The sequence below is a fragment of the Eucalyptus grandis genome, chromosome 6 (genome assembly GCF_016545825.1).
Source record: "Eucalyptus grandis isolate ANBG69807.140 chromosome 6, ASM1654582v1, whole genome shotgun sequence".
Lineage (NCBI taxonomy): Eukaryota > Viridiplantae > Streptophyta > Magnoliopsida > Myrtales > Myrtaceae > Eucalyptus > Eucalyptus grandis.
In genome coordinates this window covers 49018051-49031340 of record NC_052617.1, presented here as the reverse complement: position 1 = coordinate 49031340, position 13290 = coordinate 49018051, and the positions used below count along the sequence as shown (strand labels likewise).

General features: G+C 40.9%; 1 protein-coding gene across 2 annotated transcripts; it reads left to right on the top strand.

Annotated features, from left to right (window-relative positions):
• Window positions 1–1692: 1692 nt before the first annotated feature.
• Window positions 1693–10826, top strand: LOC104450471 (oxysterol-binding protein-related protein 1C). Of its 2 annotated transcripts, none has more exons than XM_010065038.3 (10): window positions 1693–2619; window positions 3310–3666; window positions 4856–4955; window positions 5223–5671; window positions 6215–6370; window positions 6691–6858; window positions 6931–7071; window positions 8928–9158; window positions 9731–9844; window positions 10336–10826. In XM_010065038.3, exons 1-10 carry the CDS (start codon window positions 2095–2097, stop codon window positions 10501–10503), a joined length of 2409 nt encoding a protein of 802 aa, XP_010063340.2. In that variant the 5' UTR covers window positions 1693–2094; the 3' UTR covers window positions 10504–10826. The 2 variants fall into 2 exon arrangements, with proteins under 2 accessions (XP_010063340.2, XP_010063342.2); XM_010065040.3 differs by having other exon boundaries at window positions 1695–2619; window positions 5226–5671.
• The last annotated feature ends 2464 nt before the right edge of the window (window positions 10827–13290 follow it).

Below are 13290 nucleotides of genomic sequence, written 5' to 3'. Positions count from 1 at the left end.
TTAAATTAGTACAAATAAAAAGTTAACACAAGCGCAATAAGTGAGGACTTTTCGACCTAAAAAAATAGGTTAAGATTTTTTTGGTAATTTTCCTATAGTGTTTCAGACATGTCTAACTCAATAAGTTTCACGTTCAAATGAGAATTCCAGTAGTTAAATACCCTCTATAATGCCAAAGTATTAGCATTAGAAATATAGTTTTGGGTAAGTCCCCCGATTATTTGCATTGGAACTTTTTTGTAGTGCCCCGAATCGATAGTGCGTCATGGGACAAAAAAGTACGGATCCCTGGGGAAATAGATTTGGTTTTGAAATTAAAGACAGAAAATAGCATAAGCAAACTTCTTTTTCTCCTTCAATTTCTCCTCCTCCTCCTTATTTATTTATTCATTAATTCCTCTTTCTTTTCTTTTCTTTTTCATTGCAAGTATCTCCTCAAATATCAACAGTAAATTCTAGCGTGGATTTGACGTGATGCGTAAACACGCCCCCTCCCGATCGTTAGAATTAGAATAGAACCCAATGCCTCCCGATAAGATCTCTCTCTCTCCATCTTTGCGTGTGTGAACGACCTAATGTAAAAGCGAAGGGACGGCGCAATTCGATGCCTTGTGTATCTTCACGCGTAAGTTGGTAACTGAAAAAACGAATCGCCCCGTTTGCTTTTCAAACCAGCCGCAGTATTCTCTTAGCATTTTTCGCTTTGCCTTCTGCATCTTCATGGGTGCGCATGTTCGGTGGCTCTCGTGACATGTGATGGTAAGCGCTATATTCTTTAACGAGCGCACGTAAACGAAAGACGGGGGAGTGTTCGAGAATCGGAATGGAAAATGCACGCTTTGGAGACTTTAGGTCAGTGGGCATAAATTTGAAATTAGCAAAAAAAAGATTATTGATGATAAGAGATTTTATGGGAGCACTGTTGACCCCAAAAAAATATTCAAATTCTGAACCTCTTACTTTAATATCATATATAGGAACATGGCCAATTATTCTAAAAAAATTAAATTATAAGATGAAATTATTCTATCGAATAAAATTGTCTCTCAAATTGTCTAATTTAAAAAAAAAAAAATTATCTCTTTAGGTGGTTTGCTATAATTTAACAATACAAATTGAATAAAAGGATGCATATTTATCATATATAAATCTAATATTTTATTTATTTATACATGAATTGGGTGTGAATAGTGAAAGAGTGATGTGGCTTTTTGGATGATTTTTCTCATAAATTTTATTCTTTTCTCTTCGTTTCTCCCCCGGTATTTCATTTTATCATTGTACTTACTTTTTACATTATACATGCATCACACCAAATAAAATTAGTCGGGAAAAAACTTGTCATAATTATATGAGTTCAAGGTTCCTCATAATATTGATCTTTCTTTTTTAATTATTCTGCATTTATTTTTTGGTCGATTTTTTTTTAATTTTATATGCCGGGTCGTATCACATTAAAAGGGCTCAACCAAGCCAGCATTTCCCTAAATTAGAAAAACGAAAGAAGAAGACGAAGACGAAGACGAAGACGAAGAGCAGGAGGAGGACCAGACCAAACCAAAGCAGCGTCACACGGGTTATTAATCACGTGCTGACTGGTCCACGCGTCGCCCATTCGGACATGCCCGGCACGTCCCCCACCAGGTGTGCCGACCTGGCCTCCTCACACGTAGTCCCTCACGCCGGTCGACCCGCCCGCCCCAACCACCGCTCCCCCTCTCCCCCTCAGCTCCGCCTCCGCCACGTCATCGCCGCCGCCACCGCCACCACCGGAAAATTCCCTCTCCCCTCTCTCCGCGCTTAATCCGCCACTTGCGAGTTTATAGTAATTATCGCCCTCCATCCTCACTCACTCTCCCTCTCTTTCTCTCTCTATTTCTCACGCCAGCACGCGTAAAACTCGTATACGACCATTTCTCTCTCTCTCTCTCTCTCTCTTCCTCTGCGTGGGCGCCATCGTCAAATGTCGATCCTCGATTGATCGGCCGTCCCGCGTCCGTTCGCCGCCGGAGTCCTCCGCCGCCGCATTCCGCCTCCTTCTTCGATGGTGAAGCCCCTCGCCGCCGCCGCCCCCGATCTCGCCGCCCCGGCCCCATGAACCCGTTCTGCTGCATCTCCCCGGTCTCCGATCAACACAAGCCCTCGCCGGCCCTCACCTCCCGCCTCCCCATGTCCTCCGCCGCCGCCAGATCCGATCCGGCGGCCGTCCGGCTCGGGAACCACTTCGGCCATGGCCACGGCCACGCGCGGAACGGCAGCTGTGGCGATCAGAACCGGCTCGGCCAGCGGCCTACGGCGGACGCGGGGGTGGCGGGGATGCCGTCGGCGAGGGAGCAGCCGGCGGTCGACGTGAAGATCAACGACATCGTGGGGAACGGCATATCGGGAATGCTGTACAAGTGGGTGAATTACGGTAAAGGCTGGAGGCCGAGGTGGTTCGTGTTGCAGGACGGCGTGTTGTCGTACTACAAGATACACGGACCTGATAAAATCGCGGTTAACAAGGAGACGGAGAGGGGATCGAAGGTTATAGGTGAAGAATCGATGAGGAGGGTCTCCAGGACTTCCCCCGGTCAATCGCAGCTTCGGCGTAAGCCTTTCGGTGAAATTCATCTCAAGGTATGCGGAACTGCGGTGCCTGTGATTCCATCATGACGTTACTTCTTTTGCAGTTGCATGTTCGATTGCATTTTCTTCTCCGATCATCTGGCGATTGTTTTTTTTTTTTTTTTTGTCTGCATGTGTCGCTTAGTTCCACTGGTCTCGATCGCGTTCCAGTGAGAATCGCGGTGAGACGTAGTTGGACTCTTATGCTGACAAGACTAAGGAGTGGGTTTACCTTGTCTGCATATTTATTCGCTTTTGTGTATCTGGAGCTTAATTAACGTATGGTCCATCCCTTATTTGGATCCAATTTGACACCGTTGTGCGTAAATTTTATGTTGAGAGTCTACGATGACTCTCTCTTATATGATCTCTACCGTAATGATGAGCAAATAGGTTTTCGTCCCCTGATGCCAAATTAAGTAGATTCAGATTAGGTAGTTGTCAGTTCATTTTCTTTCTTACTGCTTTCCCGTTCCTTCCTAATTGAGCGGCTTTATCTATTGGTTTAGTAACTCCCTGTTTCCTAATCAACACTGGGTTTTTGTATTCAGCATTCCACTGTTTTTCTCGTGTTGTTGAACATCGAATGGTAGAGGCCATGTGATTATGCAATTAATTTACTGTGTCGACGAGTTGATCGGCGTCATTTGAGTTGGAGTGGTCTCTCTAATTATGGGTTCCTCCTGAAAAATGTCCTGGTAGGTTTCATCTATCCGCGAAAGTAAGTCAGATGACAAGAGGTTTTCAATTTTCACGGGAACCAAAAGGCTTCACCTAAGGGCAGAGACGCGGGAAGATCGATTGACTTGGATGGAAGCATTGCAGGCTGTCAAGGACATGTTTCCACGAATGTCCAACAGTGAGCTTATGGCTCCAATGGACAATTTGGCTGTGTCAACTGAAAAGTTGAGGCAGAGGCTTCAGGAAGAGGGTTTGCATGAGGCAGCCATTTTGGACAGTGAACAGATTATGAGGAGTGAGTTTGCTTCTCTGCAGAGCCAGCTGCTTCTGCTTAAACAGAAGCAGTGGTTGCTTACTGACACTTTGCGGCAATTAGAGGTATGTTTATGTAAGAATGAAGCAATAAGTCATCTTCTTTTATGGTTCTTAAGTTTGTCCAATATACTGGAAATCTGATCCTTCATTTCGAAAATCCTGCTGAATGAACTACTTTGGCAAGGGACACTTCTGCATGATCTGCTTCAGTTCTGGTACTTTGCATGTGGTGCTTTGAAATGGTCCTGTTAAATAAATGACCGTAATAATGTTTTTGAGAGAATTTCGGTAATTTTTCTTGGAAAGTTACAGACCTTATTGATTTATCCATTTTTCATCTTTTCTCATGTAGGACTTAATATAATACAATTGAGTATAAAGATTTAAGTCCGTGTCATGCAATTCGATTGTTATGAGATGTCTATCACCCTACCAAGGCTACTTTCAATTGTTATTTTGTATGTGTTGACTTGAAGTGGCAATTTGGCCCTCTTATATAAGCCTCTAGCAGTTTAGACTTCAGGGATCTCTAGTTTCTAGTTTCTCAGATACAGGGGCTCAATTCATGGTGTTTTCTCCCTACGTGATCACGCACACATGCTGATATTGAGGAATTTGCTATAATTTCGTTATTGTGAAAAAGCTGATGTATTTGCTGGTAAATCTGAGCTAAGGTTGAGCTAGTTCATGCTTTAGTAGAAATTATGTTCTGTCAAGTACTTACTTTGTAAGCTTAAGTGCATTGGTAAAGTTGTAGAACTGGGCTGTGTGGGGTTCTGTTTTGCACTTTTTCTATGTCAATACATACATAGATATGGTGCTTATATTTGATATTATTGTTTGTTTGAATCAAAGTGAGGACATTACTAGTTATATTTGCCTTCAAAAGACTCTAGCATGAATTCATTTCGTGTTGCAATGTTTTTATGAATTTTGACCTTGATACTATAGATTAGAGTGTTGCTGGGCTAGCAGTGTCAGTGGTGATGTAGATGCTCATATCAATTTCTGCCATTATATGTCAAGTTCATCGGATAGTTTGGACTAAAGTGTTGTCATTTTTCAACATGGGGTTTGCTACCTCATTCTGTGAGATCTTTTAAATTTTTCGGTTTGTGTCCTATGATATCTTACCCATTCAACATGTTACTGAATCAATATCTATGGCCTTTGTTCTTTAAATTTATAATATGCTCTTTGCCATTCTTTTCCATCTGGAAAGCACTTGTGACTTTTGAAATTAACTTTGTAGACAGAGAAAGTGGATTTGGAGAACACTGTGGTTGATGAGAGCCAGAAACAGCACACCGATCATGGGGCTGCTTCCATTTCAAGGCAAGACAAGTGCAGTGGTAGGTAGTAACAACTAAATTCGGGGTGACTGGTCTTTTGGCAGAAAGGAATCATAAAGCATGGTTTTTGTTAATTTATTCTTGCAATGTTGGTTAAGTTAGGCTTCAATAATGACAATAACTATTTCCGAAAGTATAGTAGGATCCTGTCATACAACTGACATATTACTGATATTACCCATGGGCAAGATATTTTGCGTTCCTTTTTTTTTTTCTATGATAGATTCCCTTTTGTTGTATTTTGATAATCATAATTTATTTTTGAAGCAGAAGCAAGTGCAAGTGAATCAGATGCTGATACTGAAAGAGTTGATGCTGCAGAAGAAGAAACAGATGACGAAGTCCATACTTTCTTTGATACTCATGATTTTTTATCGTCTGGCTCTTTCAAAAGTAACGGATCTGAAGTCCGGAGATCATCTGTCTCTTCAGATGACGGAATTTATGGGGCTGACTCAGAAGATGACGTTGACCCCTCCATTAAATCCGTTGGCAGAAATTTTCCTTATGTCAAACGGCGCAAGAAGTTGCCTGATCCTGTCGAAAAGGAGAAGGGTGTCAGTCTCTGGTCAATGATAAAGGATAACATTGGGAAAGATCTTACAAAAGTTTGTCTTCCTGTTTACTTCAATGAGCCCCTTTCGTCTCTCCAGAAGTGTTTTGAAGATTTGGAATATTCATATCTTATTGATCAGGCCTACGAATGGGGTAGAAGGGTGAGTTTGTGATTTAAGTCTAGTATTTTTCATTTTGGTTAGAACGGCACAATGATTTCCATCTTCACTGCATATTGGATCGAAAAACGTATGTTGGATTGATTGACTTGCACTGATGATTGTGGTTCAATAAGTTAGCATCCTTCCTATATTTCTGATGGGAAATGTTACCTCCGATTTGGTAGCATGGATACGATCATTTACAGTTAATCATGGGAAAGAGGTGTTGTTTTGTTGTATAATAGATGCCATGAAGGTTACCCTGTAAAATCATATAAATGCCTCTGATAAGGGGCTTTCGGCTTCTCTTAATAATTCATCACGGTCGTTGATTGGCTGGCTTGATTGATGTTGATATACTCATCTTGATTGTCCTGTTAAACTAAGAAATAGTCAATCCTCTTCACGAATATTGATATGTACTATGCACATCACATCCTCTTTTGCTTGACCTTTTTAACTTTAGAGTTTCATAATCTTGATAACATTCTTAATGAGCAGTGCCTTACCCAATCCTTTCTTAAACTTCATCAAGTTTTTCAGGGTAACAGCCTCATGAGGATTCTTAATGTTGCTGCTTTTGCTATATCTGGATATGCTTCAACTGAAGGAAGAATTTGCAAACCATTCAATCCATTATTGGGGGAGACCTATGAAGCTGACTATCCTGATAAAGGAGTCCGTTTTTTCTCAGAGAAGGTACCTTCTTTATAATATGGAAGCTCAGTGATGCATCTTTGTGATGGATTTCAAGAATCTCTATATCTGAAGCATGTCTGCACCAATTAACAAGTCACACTCTCGCAATAGTTGCATAAACAATTACAATATGATACTTTTGCCCACTTTCTTCACTATATATGCAGAGAAACTATGAGGAAGTATAGGTCATCTTTCTGTGATGATTGAGACAGCTCCTCTTCTTGGCTCAATCTCTCTACTTTAATGATTCTTCTCCTCCAGTTTGAACTTCCTCTATATGGTGTCTTACGAAAAGCTATGACAAATTCTGGTCTCAGGTCAGTCATCATCCCATGATAGTGGCATGTCACTGTGAAGGAACTGGATGGAGATTCTGGGGAGACAGCAATTTAAAGAGCAAATTTTGGGGCCGGTCAATTCAGCTTGACCCAACTGGTGTCTTGACTATAGAATTTGATGACGGGGAAATTTTCCAATGGAGTAAGGTAAGCATCAGTTATTATATGGTTTTTGGATTATTCAGGTTCAGTTCTTCATGGAAGAATTTTTCCTTTTAGGTTACAACATCTATATACAATCTCATATTGGGAAAATTGTACTGCGAACATTATGGCACTATGCGCATACAAGGAAATCGTGGCTATTCATGTAAGCTGAAATTTAAGGAACAGTCCATTATAGACAGAAATCCTCACCAGGTTTCTTTCTCTCTCTCTCTCTCGTCCTCAACTTGTTTTGGACTTCCTTTATTTTAGTTTTCTATATTTTAAAGCCTTACTAGTAGCGCTCCTATCTTGAGTCAAAAGTTTCTTAACTAGGGGGCATCAAAGTTGAGGTTTTAAAAGGTTCCTGGGAGTTGGGCTTTTAATTGATGTTTTCTCTTACTCATTTCTACTGTTTCGACCATGGCTATGGCTTTTTCATGATTTCACTGGCTGGCACAATCAGACATAACCTAGTAGTTTCCCCTATAATGCTTGCATGAAAAGAGTGATGTCAGTGCTTAGAAAAAAAAGAAGGGTGCCCCAAGGGGGGTTGGGGGTGATAGAATTGATTGCTCCCTTCAAATGTAAAATGTTGATTGTAAAGACATTCCCTTTAAAGAGCACTGAAGAACATGTTTTAATTCAATGTTTTTTTGTCCCACTTTTAGAAGATAGTGATTTAGGGCACGTTTGGTAACGTTTCTGTTTAGAAATTGTTCCAAGAAACAGAAATAGAAAAAACCATTTTCGCTCCAGGAGAACAATTTTTAACGAAGAAGACGTTTGATAAACTTATTTCGGGAATAAAAATAATAGAAACACGCTTGGTAAATTTATGTTCTTTTTTTGTTTATTTTAATTTTTTAATGATTTTATAATATTTTTATTTTTTTTTTTTTCTTCTTTTGGCCGGTCACCGACCTCGGCCATGGCCGGCAACCAGCCGATGAGGGCCGGCGGCCTCGCCTTGGCTAGGCGGGCTCGGGCTCGCCGAGATCCGCAAGCCCGAGCCCGAGCCCGCCCGACCTTGCCTTGTGCTGGCGAGGCTCGGCCTCGCCTTGGATATGGGCGAGCCCAAGCTCGCCGGGCCATCACTAGGCCGGTGAGCCTCGCCGGTGGCTGGGCTAGCTCGGGCTCGCCGGATCCGGGCGAGCCCAAGCTCGCCCAACCAAGGCAAGGCCGAACCTCGCCAAGGGCCGGCGATGCTCTAGCGAGGTCGCCGGCCCTCGACGACCGATCGCCGCCATGGCCGAGGCTGGCGACCGGCCAAAGAAAAAAACAAAAAGAAAAGAAAAAAGAGAAGAAAAAGAAAGGAGAAAGAAAAATTGTTCCAGAAACAAGTAACACGTTTTTCTTGTTTCTTGTTTCTATTCCAAATGTGTTCTTAGGAGCAAAAAAATAGATTTGTAACAAAAACGCAAACAAACGTGTTTCTATTCTTTTTTTGTTCCCTGAAACAAATTTGGAATAGAAACGAGAAACATAAATTTTGTTCATAAACAGAAATAAAGAACGTTAACAAACAGGGCCTTAGGCTCTACACTAGAAGTGGCTGAAAGCAATGGGCTTTGGATGTTGTGTTTTTTCTTTTTGATAATTAGTAAGAAGAATCGGCTCAGCAAGACTTTTTTTTTTTTTTTTTGGTCTTGAATCAGCAAGACTGTTTGCTTGCTTCAAAATGGAGGATAAATCTTGCTGCTGTTGTTAGGTTCTCATTCAATCATTTTGTTGCACAGTTGATAAACATCTCTGGTTTTCTTGTTCATGCTTGAGCTTTTATTCACTTGAAGCTAGATTAGCTAGTTGTCTAGGTACTAAATGCTTGTATGAAGTTTTGGATTGTTAATCACCATCTTGTTGCGCCTCTATTTGTCCTTCAGTATGATTGGGTATTACTTTGTGCTGTGATATAACTTAAAATAATGGCCCTGGGGACTGGTGAGACTTGTTATTTTGTGGATGAACAACCAATATCGCAATTTCTTTCCTCAAATAAATTTCCTTTTGTTTCCTGTGAACAATGAATGCGGCAATTATGTTGAAAAACACGTTGCTTTCTTTCAATTCAGGTGCATGGCATTGTCCAAGATAGAAATGGAAAGACAGCGGCAACTTTATTTGGTAAATGGGATGAAAGCGTGCATTATGTGCATGGTGATTGTTCTGAAAAAGGCAAAGGATTTGAATCTCTATCTGAAGCCCGACTCTTGTGGAAACGGAGCAGGCCTCCACAATTTCCCACCAGATACAACTTGACACACTTCGCCATGACACTGAATGAGCTTACTCCTGGACTTAAGGTAACGGTTTCATATTTGCAGTTTTCACTTGTGAAGCACAGAAGCAGGTTCCTGGATTCTCATTGCATCTCTTTTTTAATCAAATAAGGCCTTTCATACACCTAGTAATTATATGGTCATGCATTGTAGTAAACAGTGTCATGTTTCTCCCTCATCTGCGTGAATTTAGGAATTGAATTGCCCTGATTTCTTTACCTAAAGAAGGGGGTGGGGACTGAATATTTGCTTTGTTCTGTTCAAAAAGTAAGAAATACTTCTAAAGAAGATGTAATTATTTCTACTCTGTAAGGGTGCCTAGCCGAGGAATAGAATTACCAATTAATCAGGGCGATTGAGGAGAAGCATATTTATCGTTAGGTAAAATGCTTCCTCATTATTTGGAACTTAAGGCACATTTGATTTGAAAGATCACCATTCTAATTTTTGTTGTTATTTCTGTGTCTCACATCCTAGTTGTAAGGATGTCTTTTTTTAACCCAGGTAGGGTTTTAGTGACGTTAGTGAATCATATGAGGCTCATAGTTGTTCCGTGTGATCTTTCAGAATGATGCTTATTTTTCATTTATTTGCAGGAGAAGCTGCCACCTACAGATTCAAGGCTTAGACCTGATCAGAGACATTTGGAGAATGGAGAGTATGAAATGGCAAACTCTGAAAAGTTGAGACTTGAACAACGTCAAAGACTGGTAATCCTTTTTTAATCTTGGTTTCCAGTTCTGGTGGAAGTGAATAACCTATAGTTGGCAATACTCTGCGGTTGTTTAAATTGGTGCTTAATTTTGTGGATCTGGTGATAAATTTTCTCGATCATGAGTAATTGGGTGGAGGGGAAAGGTGAAACTGATCAACGCAAATTGTCTAACTGGTTGGGGTCACATCCTTCGCGTCAGAAAAAAGAAAGGTTGATGGGATTAATGTCATGGAGGAAATATTCAACTTTGTTTCTTGAGATTGAGTTCACTCGGGCCGGACCTTTGCGGTTTACTTATAACTTCGTCTTTTATTCTGAAGCTTGGTTTTTGCGTACTTCTTTTGCTTTCTTGTGCATAACCCAGTCACTCCATATAGCAAATGAAGATGTCAAATCAAGACTTGATCGACGACTTTGTCCTGTTACGTTAGCACACGGTGTTGTACCAATTGGGCGGCTAGTAATTTGGAATTCGTGTTATTTCAGGCTCGCAATATGCAAGAGAGGGGCTGGAAGCCACGGTGGTTCGCGAAGGATAAAGGAAGCGAGGCGTTCCGTTACCTAGGTGGCTATTGGGAGGCGAGAGAGAAGGGGAATTGGGAATCATGTCCTGATATTTTTGGTCAAATTCCTTCAGATCAGCTACTCGATTGAGATCTCCCCTATTTTTCGTGATTTCATTGGGTTCTACTCTCTTTTTTCCCCTTTTCTAATGGGTTTCAAAGAGAGGTGAAGATGGGAGGGAGGGAGGGAGGGAGGGAGGGGGAAGATATGGGTTTATATTCTCATTCTTTTGCAATTTTTTCTTTTTCTCTTTCTATTTTTCTTTTCTTTTGACATAGCTTGAGGGGCACTTGCTTCAGTAGTGCAAAAGCTCCATTGAGATGTATGTTTTAGGTTGTTGAATTAGATGAAGATACATAAAAAAAACTAATAAAAGAGATGAATAGTCAATTTTTTCACATAAGGTCTTTGGATGTTGAAAAGTTCCAACCTTGGTTTTTCAAAAGAGAACCATCCCCAGAAATAAAGAATCATGCTCATTGGACATCTGAATTTATCTGTTGCCATCACGGGTTACATTCAGTACCTACATGTTCCCGAAAGTAGGATCCAAAATTCTCCGCCCCGTCAGGATGGCGATTCCATCGATTTTCCAATTTCGTTTTTTCTGGCAAATTGCAAACCCACGATTTTATTAGTTTCGCACCTCAGCCTTTTTGGGTCACAACAATTTCTTATGTAATATGACGCCAAAATGGATCTCGACTCTGACATTCGGAAGATATAAAGCACCCGGCATTCGTACCAATTTCTTTCACGGTATTCTCTGTTTACAGGAAGGATGGACGGATGGATGACCCGGCGAACCCGATTCTTCTTCTACTTCCTTCTGCTTAAGAACCATCTAATCACGTCTTTCGATTTCTCGACTCTTTCTCTCCTCTCCTGAACTCTTCTCTGCTCCTTCCCCCCTTTCCCTTCTTCCGATGTCTGAACCCGCAATGCCAAAAGCTCAGATCTGACCGTTTCCTGTGAGATTGATTGGTCCTAAAGATTTCATCCCGTTGTCCGGAGGAGATCCCCAAGGATTTGTGAGTTCATTGAGCAATTTGAGGGAGGTCTTACGATGCTCTGTAATACACACACACACACACACACATATATAAATTCTCGCCAAACTTCCGCTGAAGATGCCACTATAGACAAAACTAAAGACTTAACTACTACTAACTTCGAATAAAATTCTCTCTTTTCTCTTCATAATCGGCATTAAACAAGCTGTTTGAAGAGCTAATCTGTAAATGAGATGGGTGAGATTCGAATGGGCATAAATTTTTTGAGATCTCGAGGAAATAAAAGCAAGCACACCAAAGAACAAATGTGAAAATTTCTTTGTATTACGTAATGACAAGCACAGAGAAAACCTGATTACGGCATTTAAGCCTTGTGGTTACGGTAACTAAACCCATGTGGAAACGAGAGTAGTTCATATATAGTTATTTGTTTCTCACCAGTAATGGAAAAGCCTAAAACAAAAGCCAGAAGTAACTAATGCTCCTTCTAGTTCCAAGGCTAATTTTCAACGTTTGACCCTAACTATATAGTAAAGAAAGGTAAAGAAGTTCACACTTTTTTTTCCTCTCTTGACCTAATCTCAACTGCTCTCATATCCCGCACTGGCTTAAACTATCTTTCATGTTGATTAAAAAGGATGAAAGTTGACGGTGGCGAGCCCCTTTTAGCATTATCATAAGATTTCATGTTTATTATGAAATATTCGATTTGAGTCATAACTATCTTGTATCGTTAACAATTTGAAGATTCAAAGTTGGCAAAAGCTCATATCACAACTGTATTGAAATATTTGCGGTCAAGAAATTTGCTCATAATATGAAGCGAAATCTTAATCTCGTGAAAGGTAAATGACCCATTTAACCTCGAGATCAACCGATTCTCGATGGTCTTCTTATTGGTATGGTAACATCAATGGAGAAATTAAAGTTCTGAGCAAGATGGAACGTAGCTTTAAAAAGTCCACAAGGCGTTTCAAGCTCTACAGGGCTTAGCAACAGTTTTTGCTTGTGAGAGAAGGAATGTATAGAGAGGGAAGGGGGGCAGGCTCTTTGAGGTTTTTTAAGCTTTCTGAGCTGGGCGGTGGTGAAGCGAAAGCATAGGGCGGCTGCGGTGCGTGGTTCCTCGTTCAGACCTGCGGGTCGCGTCGGTCAAAGTTCTCTCCTTTTTTTTTTTTGACCTTTCATCTCCACAGAAAACCGACACATCGCCCCATGAATATTGCGTCATTGCTTGGCGAAAGCGGAGGGCTGGATTGGACATTCTGCATCCCTTTTGCCATATTCCACAAGCAATTAAATTGCTTTGAGACTTTGGAAACCACCTGAGTGCACACTGTAATGACTGTGGGTACTCCTTTTGGATCGAACATCGCCTGTAGCTGATTTAAAAAAGGGATCTTCGGTACTTGATGGCAGTGTTGAAGCCACGCAACGATTCAGGGACTAGACCAAAAGCAAACGATACTGATTATGAACAATGTTATTTGTCTCTAGAATATGACAAAACCTAACACTGTGCTTGAGATCTCCTTACGGTCCACACACATCTGATATCATTAACTCGACTAGGTATCTTCCTACGATGGAAATGGATGGACATCTCCAATTCATTAATTTATCTCCCATAGATAAATGTTTCTTTTGACTATAGGACTCGTGCCTTTTGAACTAAATCGCGGCGAACATGGGTAGGCGAACCAGAAGGACTCGATTGAGTTGATGCTGTGGTATAGCTAGCAGAAGGTAAGACAACGGTTTCCCTGGATGCATTTGGTTTAGTTTTGTAAATCAGCTTTTGGTGTAATGCAAATGCCGAAAGTCAAAGTTATTTAAGAAAATGCAAAGCGTGTTTGGTAAAATTTAT